The following is a 14,074-nucleotide window of genomic DNA, read 5'->3' on the forward strand; positions in this document are numbered from 1 at the left end:
CATAGGAAACTGGGGTTTTTAACTCCTTTGGAAATAGCCTAACTTCTGATACCGAGTGATCTCCCGTAAACGATTTATAGTCAGCTCGTCAAATCGTCCAAAAGTCTAATCGTTCCCATTTTGGTCATTTGGTATCCCTTGACGATTTCAAATTGATCATTGCGTCCCCCACATTTTGGTCCCTCCTTAGTCTTATTTAATGTCAAAGTTTCCTAGATTATGATTAACATAATTATGATATAAAATATGTGTTCTGTACAATATGTTCTAGATAAAAACATGACAATTTTACTTTAAAACTACATTTTGTTTAGCTTTTTAAATACCCGACCGCATGTTAAAGTGCAGAGTGCATGCACATTTGATCAGTTACTGTATATACAGTAGATTGACTATGTATTTCATGGTAAATAATTTCTGAATAATTATACTACCAATCCTTTTAAACTTACATTAGATCAGAATACTTCATTTAGCGGTGTTTGTAGCATGAAAATATAATATATGCCATGTAACTTGTATTGTTTATGGTGTTTGAAACTGATCTGTGTCCTGAAACTTCATCAGTTGACAAAGCTATCTCATCACTTTTATTGTAAATTTATTGTCTGATGACGTTATATGCTAGACAGAAAAAATGGATATATAAAACAATACACTGACTCAAATATATAATATCCATTTATTGCAAAACATTATACTGATGACATACGAAACAAAGGCTGTATATCAAACAACTTATAGTAGTTCATTCACTGAGTTGAACAACATTATAAAACGTACTACTGGGTACATCAAAACTTGCACAACTTTGTCTAACTGAAGTCCGGCAGTTATTGTCTTGGCACAGTTTACAGAAAAAAAATATTATTTAAAGTCACAGTGAAATTTTACCGAAAACATAAAAAAACTTGTTTTACTCTATTTCACCAACAGAAGTCACTCCGGTTTTTTAACACAATTGTGTCATGTGACGGTCGAACTGTGACGGTACAAATCTTAACGAAATATCCCATACAGTGTTTCGTATCATACAACATAGTTTTTCCTTTTCATAACATTATTATTTCCAAATTGTTCGATATTTCATCTATCAGCCAAAATGTTTTTGTCAATCCTTTCCCCTGAAAAACAGAGAAAAGAATACAGTTATAGTTGAACCTTAATGATGAATGAACGTTATTTTCAGGACGTTCGACAAAAAATGTTTAACAAGGTGGCACGTTAGTGTCAAAGCAATGCGTTAACAGTATTATGCCTAGAATATCTTGATAACCTTTATTACGTTTAACATGCCATAGGTGAGATTTATTTAGAGATAGCTGAACTTCGTATTAATTTTACAAATGGTGTTTGCATCGTTCATTATGACTTCTGATGCTCCCTCTACATTTTTGCGATATATTTCATTCCTCTAAATACATCTTTTAAATTCCTTATACGTTTAGAAAAATCTGTTGGTAATAACAAATTAACATAGCAACAAAATCGAAGTGTGCAATATCATTTCATTCATTTTTGCGAAATCTAACCAAATAAAAAAGTCAAAAGTTGTGTTTTAAATAAAATGGCCAAATGTCATACGGAATATTTAGATTTTAGATATATCTGCTTTTCAATGATATATTATAAATATCAAAACAAATTCAAATATATTCCCAAAATATGACCAAATAGAGAATTTATTTTGTTTGAAGCAAAATTTCTCTTTTTTGCCTTATATTAAACGACATTCGCTCCATTATACAGTTTTGACAGTTTTGTTTATTTTTTGTGACTTTCCAGACCTAGATTGTGACAATAGAACGCGAAAGATATATAGAAAGATATAGAAACTGTCGAGTTTTTTTTCTCAAATATATTCTTCCATCCTCTACCTTCTACATATCTGAGATAATTCAATATATGTATTATTAGTAATACGAAAGTTAATAATAAAGATATTGAGGTGGCATCAGAAGTTTAAACGATGAGGCGTTTGATGTTTGAAATGAATTATATTATTTATTAACAGTCTGAAGTACTCATAAACTACAGTATTGGATATCAGAAAGACCTATCCTTTTGAGTTATTTCACAACGATCAAAACATTTCTGTTTGATGTAGAAAAGCGACCGTCTAGTAAATTAATATAAATAAATTTAATTATAATTACATTTCTGATAGATACATGTAAATGTAATACATTTACTTGAACGATTTATAACAGTTTCCTTGAAATAACTTTGTTTTAGACATTATCAGAATTATGAAATAATCAATGTCTTTGAGTAATTTGTCGCCTGATTCATCATTGTTCACTAAACCACGAGGCCGTTTGCCCAGCCCGAAAGGTTAAATGAATGATGGTAAATTATACGATGAACCGTAAGAAGACATTCTTACATGCTGACTGAAATAGCTTGATAAAAATAGTTTGGACTTCATTTATCCGAGCAGTAATGAACCTGACGTCATGCGGCAAGTTGACGTCATAACCGATGCCATAGTGCTATCATACTAGTCCGTGCGTCAGCCGTTGTTTACCGAAGGATATACGTAGCTTGATTTACTCCTTTGTTTGACTGACAACCAAATCGAACCATGTCAGACTACTCAAAGAGTTCATCCTACATAAGATATACAGAGCAAATGCAGTGTTTATATTTAACAACTAGAACTTTCACCTTTATATCAATGACGCCTCTCTCTTCAGTGATAAAATTCTTGTCCAGTTCTAACAACTGTTTCGACTGTTCACTGATATGTATTTTCATAGCTGAAAAATTGCAGTTGTTTATGATTATAAATAATTTCGATGTTTAGCCGTGCAGAATAACAACACATAGATTTATAGACGCTAATGAAACAATGGTTGTATCATTTGACACTTTAAAATATCAAATGTGCAGGAAGTTTTGTACATGTAGTGGGTACCTTAATTTTACAGTTAGCATTTTACTTGTTTTTCACATTCCTAAAAAATAGCCAAACTGATCTGAATAAGTTCATAGTCTAAAGAAGAGTAGCAGGATTTCAACAAGGTTTTGAGCTATGTAGGGATATACCTATATGGTAGTTGAATGCTATATGTGATAGCATAGAGGCGCGGAGCATCCTGGAGTCAGGGCAATCATATAGAAAAGCAACTTCAGTTAAGAAGACAGAGGCCGAGCATCTGTGCGATAGGACTCGTATGTTGTTGATTCAAAGACATTGTCTTACGAGAACTTCAACAAAAATACCAGTCGAGTATCCAGCTTATAGGAGTTTGAGCTAATTATTATCAATTGAAGATTGTTAGTTTGAAATATTTAGTGATTTGCCTGATCCCTGAAACTGTCTAGCTCAAAGCTGAAATCATTTGAAAATCATTGGTACACGAATCATTTAGGCAAGATAGCCAGAGGAAAATTTTATATACGAGATATTTGGTCTCACCAGCTTTACGTCTTAACAAAGGACATTCTACTTCGTTTGTCTGCTGGTCTAAGATATAGTCACCTTAGCGATAGGACTCATTTCATTTTTCAAGAGTTTGGTATTCTGTTGACATAGTAGGAGAGTTCCAGCATACAGACGATGTTCAGCGTTGTTGGCGAAGTACAGCCAAGGCGTCGGAGTTATATTTATATGATAATTAAATACTACATGTGATAGCATATAGGCGCTGAGCATCCAGGAGTCAGGGCAAACATTTAACGTTGCAGCTTCGATACAAAATACATCTATACAATAGGATTCTATGTTGTACATTCAAAGACATTGTCCGACGGGAACTTCAACAAAAATACCAGTCAAGTATAGTATGTCCAGCCTATAGGAGTTTGGGCTGATTTCATTAGTTTAAGGTTTGCAGGTGAAACACTGAGTGATTTTTGCCTGATCCCTGAAGTTATCTAGCTCATATTGAAATCATTTTTACGAATCGTTGGTACACGAATGATTTAGGCAAGGAAGCCAGAGGAAAATTTATATATGAGACATTTGGTCTCACCAGCTATCGTTTTAAACAAAGGACATTCTACATCTTTTATCAGCTAGTCTAAGACATAGTCACCTTAGCGACTGGACCTATTTCATTGTTTAAGATACTAAAGGCGTAGGCACATCCCTGGGTCATATAACTCGTATCCTGACAGCAACCATACAAAATAATAGAAGACTCATTTTGACAGAGTCTGTTTGTGAGAGATAAAGAAAAGTGCTATTCTTCTCATGCACCGTAGCATCTGTTAACAAGAACTCTACATAATGATTGAATCGACTCTTTGGTTCCAAAACAGCAAAAAAATAAATCAGCTCTGTTAAGGAATCAAACAGTAAACTAGAAATATGTAGGTGTCACTTCAGCATACCTTCTCCATTAGATTCCATCCGACTCGCAATATTTACAGTGTCGCCAAAAAGGCAATAACGTGGCATTTTCCTTCCCACAACGCCGGCGCACACAGGTCCTGTAAACAGTAGACAAGGTGTCTGTTCGTATACTTAATGTCATATATATATAACATAAATTATAACTCTTCAAACAACATCCGTACTAAGCACGAACAAATTACCCATTATAATCGACAACTATTCAAGAGAGCTAAAAAGGAATATGACCAACATCTTATTGTAACTAAAGCTGATACTCAGTATTTCGAATTCCTCGGAATGAACGTTCTCCTACGAGATAACAGAAATTCGACGTTAAATGATATTTTGTGCATTTTCGGGACGAGACTTGATAATGTCTGTGATATAGCCATTTTTCGACAAGCGATTTCGAGATACCGAGTGTCAGCTTTAGATGTCTAACCAGAGGGGAATAACTACCTGAGTGTATCCCAATACGAGCTTTCACAGGTGTTTCAGGTTGGTGCCGTATCGTAAACTGGCGCACGTTGTGTAGTACTTCTAACGCCATCCGAGATATTTGCCGTACATGCTCGTTTCCGTTCCTTTCCGGAAGTCCCGACACTACCATGTAAGCATCACCGATCGTTTCAACCTGAATAAAGATTAAAACTCTTTGTGCAGAATATAAATTTGGTTATGTCTTGGCTATTGTCAATGATTTAAAGGTAAAACATATGAAATTCTTATTGCTGAGTCAACCTCAGATTGTCATTACTTTGCATGTACAGTTGAGCTCAGTTAACAAAACTCAACATTTGCAAGAAAGTATATTCAGTAAGATTATGAACACTCCGTATCTCTGCAAAACGCACCTTACAATAAAATCCGTCCCGACAAAGACATTGTACATTGAAGTTTTCTTCAAGAAGTTTCAGTCACACCTAACAATTTAGGTCAGGCCGTAATTATTGATATAACGCATTGCTTTGACACTAACGTGCCACCTTGTTTCATACTTAAACATTTTTTTGTCGAACGTCCTGAAAATAACGTTCATTCATCATATAAGCTTCAGTCATCATATCAAACAAAGGCGTTCACTGGGCTAGAAGAACCGGCCTCTTTCAAGATAGGAGGGTAACCTTTTCACTTGAAAGAAATCTACTCCTCTTTCAATGATATGATTATAGAATGGTTAGAGGCGTTTATAGGTAAATACAGTAAGTATGAGCAAATACATATGACCGATACAAGAATACAAATAAATAAAAAATAGTGTGAAACAAGAAATTAAATAAATAAAATCAATTTGTTTACCTTATACACATTGTAATTTTCAATGATTGAGTCAAAACATGTGTACAGATCGTTCAAAAAATCCACTATCTGAAAGAAAATACGTATGTGTTATCATGTACAAGTTTAGTAATAAAAAACAATTTGAAAATACAATTTTATTTGCTATTATCATCAGATGTGACATTTCCATTTAAGTTTTGCTAAAAATAACGCACCTTAAATAATTTAAGAAAATAAACTTACATCATACATTGAACAGAAGACAGAGTAATTAACAAAAACAAATACATATTTATAGTGTGACCAAAACCGTTAAGGCGTGTATGGAAAAACAATACGCGACATACAAATGTAATATACTTCTAGGTTTGGTGTTTGACAATTAGCGCACCATAAGTGTATTCGCATAACAGATTTAAACCTTACCTTAAATTTCTATAATGAACTTGTCTATCTTTCAAACTGGACAGTACCATTTATTATTTGAGGGGGGTGTTCACCGAGCATTTACTGACTGAATAGCAAACAGTGCCGACCATGATCAGCCTGCACGGCTGATCTTGGTCTTCAAAGGTCGTAAAGGTAGAACTTGTCGCCAGCAGGCTGATGGCTAAATATATATTACAAGCATTTAAATACAAGCGTTCTGATCACAACCATTCGAAAAATGTAATACCTGAAACGGTGAACTTTTAGCTGATATTTCTGTAAACCCAACGATATCTGAGAAATATATTGTAACAGAGCTGTATGACTCGGGGCTAACAGCATTTCCTATACGCAACTGATCAGCAACACTCCTAAATATAAAATAAGTTAAAGTTATTGTAATACTCAAAAGAAAAATAATTATGAAGATAATATTCCGGGACATGATACCTGGCCTTAAAGGTGGTCAATCACTTCTTTTGACTTAAATATTATTACCAGTTTCAAAGAAAAATTTTAAACCGAATGTAGCTTTATTTTAAATTTTTTATTTTTATTTTAAAATTCGTTTATTTCCGATCTATAGATCTATTTTGATTCCACAAGAAGATAGTTAAAGGGGGAAATATCAATTTCATAAACTTGCATTTCTAGTAATTTTTTGTTAGATACATATTTCTAAATGCAACTGCATGAAAAATATAGTATAACAATTATTAAAGACATATCACTCATATAATATAATTCATTTAGATGCTTATTAACTCAGTTAACAAAATCAAATTTTAAAATTACCTACATGTTTTAGGAACTCAGAGAGCATTAATAAGTATAAATGTTTTAACAAATATATTACATTACCACGATCTGCCAACCACCTTTAAAATCATGGATGAAATAAAAAAAAAAACTTGTGGTATCTCTGTGTTATAATTAATGAAGTGTTCGTATAAATAGCTTTCAGTATTTTGTAACTATCCATATACAATCAAATTTCTAGTGAGAAATTGTTTCAAATATTAATATTCACAAATGAATTTTGTTTAATAAGGCAGCATCCATTAAAGGCTAAAAACTCTATTGACCTTCTGGTTCTTTGGAACCACTGAGTCCTTTCATTATATCTCCGAATAAACTGTTGCTAGCGGCTTAATGGAACCTGCACATTTCATTTCCCCTCTTGAACAGACCCGAGTCTGCATTTTTTTTCCAAAAGGTTGTAATATATGTTTTAAGAATCTTACATCTGTCGAAGGTTACCAGTACTAACTTAGAATTAGTAAGTATTATATAAATAATGAAGTAGATAAAGACCAAACACGCTGTTAATTTCAAAATTTACTATAGTTCCAACGTATCAGCTTAATTCCTTCTTCAGGGAATAATAATAATAATAAACGTAACATTTTTTAGTATTATATAAAGCATATTGAAAGTTATGATAATGCACCCTATGTAAACAACAATCACAGTTTGTTTCATTCAGAAAATGAGCAACATCATTACTTAGGCAATACTTGGTACAATAGTTCTTCGGACTTTTTCTTCTCATCGAGGAACGCTTGAGTTCTGTCTTCAACCAAACCCTCCAGATTGTTGGCATACTGCTCCATTCGATTTAACAACACGTCTAGAACATTTTCCGCCGGGTTCATATTTCTAAAAAAGTAATTATGTGTACATTACTTGAGACATTTCTTGAAAACCAGTAACGTATGCTAATTAATATGCTGATGTGTACATAACCTAGAGATAAATCCTAGAGTTTTCAATGATAGAAACACATTGAATAAAGTCTAGAAATCGATTTCTAAGTCCTTGAAATAACCAAAAAATGATTTTACAAATGTGAAATTTATGATAGTTTTGTTGATATCAATATCAGAATTAATATTTAATATAATTTAAGGTATTCTGCACGTTTGATAAACCGGAAGTGATGGCGTAACGTCATTTATCCGGAAAACATAGAATAAAGCCTGGATTCGGCGTACGGAAATGAAAATCAGTGTATGAAATAAAGGCAACCTGTGAATAAATTTATTAAATAGTAACAGTCTCTATCTTTCTAAAGTTAAAATATAATATTAAAACATCTGACACGTTAAATAATTCAAAATAATGTCTTAAAATCTGCTTCAAATAGGCGGTTCACTTTAATCATGGCCAAATACCTCAGAAATAAGCACACGGACCTATACATTTTATTTCACTATATTATAGGCCATATGTTTATTTACGACTGTGAGAAGTTTCATTAAAATCTACATTGTGGAAAATTTTCTATTCGCGAAAATGTTATGAAAGTTGCTATTTTCCCATAGACTCCCATTATGAAAACTTGCGCGAGGTCCGAAATTTTCAAATCAGTCTAGCAAAAAATCAAGCACACGACCCTATCATTTTTATTTGCTGAATTTTCTAGGTATATTCTGAAGTTTTGAAAAATCAGAGTTTAATCAAATTCTACATTGTAGAAAAAATTTCGATCCAAACGTGCAGAACTACCTTAAGTGATCCATAAAGGATGACATCTCTTGTCTGAGGCTCAATCTGACTAAAGTACATCTCCTATTACGCTACGCATAGGATCTGAAAACGACCTATTCATTGCCTCGTTCTGACGGCCCTTTCACTAGCCAATCAGAGCCTAGCTTACAACATCTTGCAAATCTACCTCTAGCATTGACTTTTGATATTTACAATTCTTATGTCGTAATGTATCAGATAGCCGGTTAGCTCAGTCGGTAGGCTACTTGCTTTGTAAGTGAGGGGTCCCGGGTTCGAGTCCTGGAATAACTGAATATTTTTCTTACTCTTTGACAATCGAACAAGTCGCCTGATTGGATAACATAAAAATAGCAATAATGGAAATCCAAAATATACAGAAGACGAATGTGAATGGGTCGTTCTCAGATCTTCGTTTAGAAGATCAAGTACTTTAGTCAGATTGGTCTGAGGCTAGTACTTATAGACAGAGATATCTATTAGTTTACTTCCCTTGCTATTATACAATTGAGTGAAAAATGAAACTGGTTTAAGAATCAATATCATACTTTTTTGCACAACAAAAACATTTAGGATTTATGCATATGCGTTACATTTACCCGTTAACACCTACTTCATATGACTGTGTCAGCTTACTTGTGGTACAAAGTTTACTTTTATCAAACCAATAATAAAATGAAATACCAGTTAGTATTTTATAGTGCAGGTAATACAGTTTTGCTTGTATTAAAATGTCACAACAGAAGCACTTTTGAAATACAGAACAGGTAGGATTAGGAAAGATGCAATTATATTGATCTCAATTTCCTATGCCTACATAATCACTTTTTAATCTCATATTGCGTTATTGTTGTGTTCGTGTGTTTAAAGTAATTGTGACACCGTTTGAGATAATATCAACATTTCCAAGATTTTGATCGCCGTTATAACAGACATACGGGTACAAGGGTAGAATCAACGGTTTTCCGAAAGCCAGCCGGATAGCCTGCTCATATTACATACTTTGTATATCAAATGAATTTCAGGAACTGTAATTTTATCGAAAGGCGAATTTAACGTGGGCGGGACTTTTTGGCTGTTCTAATTTGGTATTGAAAAGATCGGTTTTCTAACATTTGTTTTGATTTTCTGGTACTCATGGGAAGTAAGCCCTTTTTGTAACAATCAACAGTAAAATGTAAATATGATAATTAAATGTTATTTTTATGCGTTTGGATAGGCGTTAACCAAAACTGGAGTTAATGCAAATCATCCAAGAATCACAAGCGCGGTTCATGGATTTTCAAGAAGCAAACAACATTTGATTCTTTAAATGAATAGCACCTTCTTCTGTTTCTGTTTATGAATATTCCTACCTTTTCATTTTCACAGTTTTGATAACTCTTTTAATATTTGAGAATGAAGGTCTGTCTTCGGGCATTTCTAGCCAACAGCATTTGGTCAATCTCACAACATCCGGAAGTGAATCAGTCTCATTTAATGTTGGCCTGATTATACGAGTTCCTCCGCGTTTTATTTTTTCAAGGGTGTCTGCAATCAACAAAAATCTTGGATTATAAGGATCTTAAATGACTACCAATGTAAGACAGGTTTTCCAACAACCCGATGGGCCGCGTGGAATGGAACACTGAGCGCTAGCAAAGTATCATATCCACGCTGTTAGGGTTAGAAAACAGCAGTCATGTAAGATCATTTTTCTTGCCTACCTTTGATATCATTACAATACTTAAATAGATATCATAACTTAAAAATCCCTCATACACTATGACATAAAATAATGACGTCAACATGCGCACGTGTACCTTATCTTTCCTAGGTAATCTCCAACTTGAATAACCTTGTCTTTCCCCGCTAGGTAGGCAAAAATAGGTATTTCTGCACTTCTTGTTAACCGAAAATGACGCAAAAACATCATTTATTCAGAATACATAGAATAAAGTCTTGTAGCTGCCATTCGGGCCGAGAATCTATTACATCCCGTGTATTATTTTAAAACAGTCAACTCTGCTGCCTCTCGTCAGATTTATGTTGACAAAATATGAGCCGTGCCATGAGAAAACCAACATAGTGGGTATGCGACCAGCATGGATCCAGACCAGCCTGCGCATCCGTGCAGTCTGGTCAGGCTCCATGCTGTTCGCTTTTAAAGCCTATTGGAATTGAAGAAACTATTAGCGAACAGCATGGATCCTGACCAGACTGCGCGGATGCGCAGGCTGGTCTGGATCCATGCTGGTCGCATACCCACTATGTTGGTTTTGTCATGGCACGGCTCATATTTGTTTTGGTGTAAAATAATTCAAAATGATAACATAAGATAATCAGCTATGCAAGGACTCCAATTGATATTTAGCGAATTGCCAAAAAAAAAAACACTAAACACAAGGAACTAGACATTTCATTTGGCCATATTACTGAAAATAGGTGAATGTACAACTAAAAAAACTTTCATAAAAAGTCTAGATTGTGAAACGTTTTCTATTGGTAAAAATGTTATCGCAAGTGCGCTTTTCCCATAGAAGACCATTGTAAAACATGATGGAAGAACCAATACATGTATTTTCAAGTCGGTCTAACAACAAGTCCAGCACACTTCCCTATCGTTTTGTTTGCTTAGTTAAATGATGCTTTGAAAAATAATGTTTTATGAAATTCTAAGTTGTAGGACAATGTTTGTTTGTATAAATATGCTATTAGGTTTATTGAAATCTTTTAGAGTACAATAGTATAATAAGCAAAAGCCCTTTAATTTAAAAAAAACAGGGAAGCTACAAATACGGCTCATAAACTATATGACATCAACACGCAGTCAATTTCTGCTACAGTAACTGCATGTTTCAATACATGTGTATTATCCACAGTTTATATTCATGTTATAGCAGGTGTTCGAATTGTAATTTCTCGTAAACAAAGTAAAGTCTGTCTGTACCAGTTTATAATGATGATATGTACTTCATACGATTAATAGTTTCATAAACTATGCCATTTGTAATTTAAAGATCCTCAATATAATTAAAATAGCATTTTTTACATTGTAAAACAAGTCCCAAGTCTCCATGCCCATATGCATTATATAACAAAAATATACCATTATCCCTGCACGCAGTTATATTTTGATACTGTTGTAGCATTAGTGTACTATATATTTTACTACAATATGTGGCCCAGATCTTTCCAAATTATGGTCATTCAAACAAAATGAACAACTTCCTTTTAGTGTTGTACATAATTCAGTGCATGTATTATGAACATATACATAATTATTATGGACAACTTCAATAACCCTAATAATAACTGTTAGTCGGTAGAGTTGATTCTTCATGATTCAAATAGCGTTGTTTTCACAGGAGATATTTTTCTAGAAATGATAACTTCTCCCGCATCAGTTAGCAATATTGATTTAATAACCAAATGTCTTATCGATCTGTAAAGAGATACTCTTAAACCGGCGTTGTCAACTGAAAATTCTAGGAATATATCATGTTCTAGCTAAGCACACTTACCGTCTAACGACAGATACCAATTTTCATTGACGTATGGCTCATTTCTTGTGCACATTTCATACAAAATTATAGCAAAACTATAGACGTCACCATGTTGCGAAGATCTCCTTTGTGGATATACACGTAGATGCTCAGGCGCCATCCAGACCAACTCAGGCAGGGAAGAAGCTAAAAGTAAATGCCCTACATTCTAGAATTATATACTTCACTTCAAATTGTAGAATGTATATATAAACATTTCTTAAAACGATTTAAACACTGAAATATTTCTAGACATGCTTTCTCCGATTTATTTGTCAGCTCTAATATCATTAGAATAGTCCTTGGATACTGTTTTAAATAACAAATAGTTAGAGTTATTTCATTTTTTTCGACCTTTCAGTATTAGGATTGACAGTTCACTTTTCATTGAGATCAAACTATGCACTAAGTCACATCTAGTATTTAGGATTGGCACACAAAATGCTGTACGATAACACACAAAACAAATCTGGAATAAAAAACGTTTATTAACCCAGCTCAAGAGTAGTCTAATATTTGTCAATGAGATCTGCCAGGACTTTACGTATTAATGGTCTTAATAAACAAATCAATCACAGTAGTCAAATTAGTATTGAAAACAGAGAAGACATTATACAGAAGATTCAGTCCGACACAACACAGAATATGCATGATATAAAACTTACTATACGCATTTTGTTCAACACTTCTTTTACTGATTGTATTGTTTATGCTTTCTAAACCAAAACCTGTGATTTTAAGGACAAATCTACTATCAATAACACACTTGGAGCTCGTCAGTCTTCCATGGGTTTGTATTGGGCTTGTGTGAAGATAATGCATACCCTGAAATATATGTCTTATATCTATACAACGTAACGATACCAAATCTTGCATTATATACTTTTTAGCAAAACTTTAAATAGCAAGTCAAATGGAATTCATATTAATCTTCTCCGCGTTGACGTAAAGTTAGATACATTTTACAGTCTAAATAGGTGCGTAACTAGTTCGTTTTTATTTGCGTACTACACAGGTCAAGTAAAAAATGCAAATTAGCTATTTAGATGAAAAATAAGATATGAATAATTTTGTACATATATGTTAATACATTATAACATCATGACGTATTGACGATATAGATATGTGGTTAAATTCTTATAATATTTCAACTGTAAATGCAGATTACATAGTACTAAATTTAGTACAGATCATATTTCGAAAAATAAATGAACACAGCTTAATTAGTCGGTTATAACTTGTCAGACTTTAAATGAATATATGTGTAATAAAACTGATACCATTTTATACGAAATAGCTGATTTTAGATATATTACAACACACCGGTGTTGTATTATTTACCCGAACCACTACTTTCAAAGCGAATATGACCATTTTATACAAGAATACGTAATGCAAACTTTTGTCCAAATTTGTACATTACCTCATTGACCTATGTCGTATTCATTAGGAGCTTTTCTGCAAATATCATTAACCGTTCTATTTATCCCTCGCATTTCGTTGAGGGGGAATAGCAATTATATACCCTTACAGGATCACTTGGTATAAGATATGAACATATCTCCTTATTTAACCAGTCTTTAAGTTAATGTAACCACGTGTAGTCATTAATAAAACGCAAATTTGTATTTTTAAGACTTTCGGCTACAGAAATACACTAACGAAAACAAAAATATTTTTGATATTCGTCGGTATTTAAAATTTCTGAAATTCCGTCTAATAGATCGTAATAATAATACAAAATACATTGCTACCTCTACAATATCATTGATCAGGGAAATCCGAAAATCCCAGTCCAGTTGAAATGACTCGTTGTGAAGAATATCCTAAAATAAAAAAAATATAAAAAACATTCAAATGTAAACAAATATCACAAATAAATATCTCCAGAATGTTGCTTTCTTTTTTAAAGCCTTACAAGTTTCTATAATGCACTTGACCATCTTTCAGATTGGACAGTACCATTAACTGTTAAAAGGGGTTACTTACC

At 33.3% G+C, this 14,074-nt stretch overlaps 1 protein-coding gene across 1 annotated transcript in view; it reads right to left on the reverse strand.

Moving 5' to 3' along the window:
- Positions 1-794: 794 nt before the first annotated feature.
- Positions 795-14,074, reverse strand: part of LOC123561597 (atrial natriuretic peptide receptor 1-like) — a 60,856-nt gene continuing 47,576 nt past the window's right edge. Inside the window, exons 13-23 of the mRNA XM_045354081.2 lie at positions 13,839-13,910; positions 12,750-12,909; positions 12,064-12,231; positions 9,916-10,090; positions 7,559-7,711; positions 6,300-6,423; positions 5,642-5,710; positions 4,802-4,976; positions 4,339-4,437; positions 2,668-2,759; positions 795-1,124 (exon numbers count right to left, since the gene is read on the reverse strand). Of these exons, the coding sequence (XP_045210016.2) occupies positions 1,053-1,124; positions 2,668-2,759; positions 4,339-4,437; positions 4,802-4,976; positions 5,642-5,710; positions 6,300-6,423; positions 7,559-7,711; positions 9,916-10,090; positions 12,064-12,231; positions 12,750-12,909; positions 13,839-13,910 (1,359 nt within the window). The 3' untranslated portion in view covers positions 795-1,052. The remainder of the gene's footprint in view (positions 1,125-2,667; positions 2,760-4,338; positions 4,438-4,801; positions 4,977-5,641; positions 5,711-6,299; positions 6,424-7,558; positions 7,712-9,915; positions 10,091-12,063; positions 12,232-12,749; positions 12,910-13,838; positions 13,911-14,074) is intronic.

The sequence above is a fragment of the Mercenaria mercenaria genome, chromosome 15 (genome assembly GCF_021730395.1).
Source record: "Mercenaria mercenaria strain notata chromosome 15, MADL_Memer_1, whole genome shotgun sequence".
NCBI classification, from domain to species: Eukaryota; Metazoa; Mollusca; class Bivalvia; order Venerida; family Veneridae; genus Mercenaria; species Mercenaria mercenaria.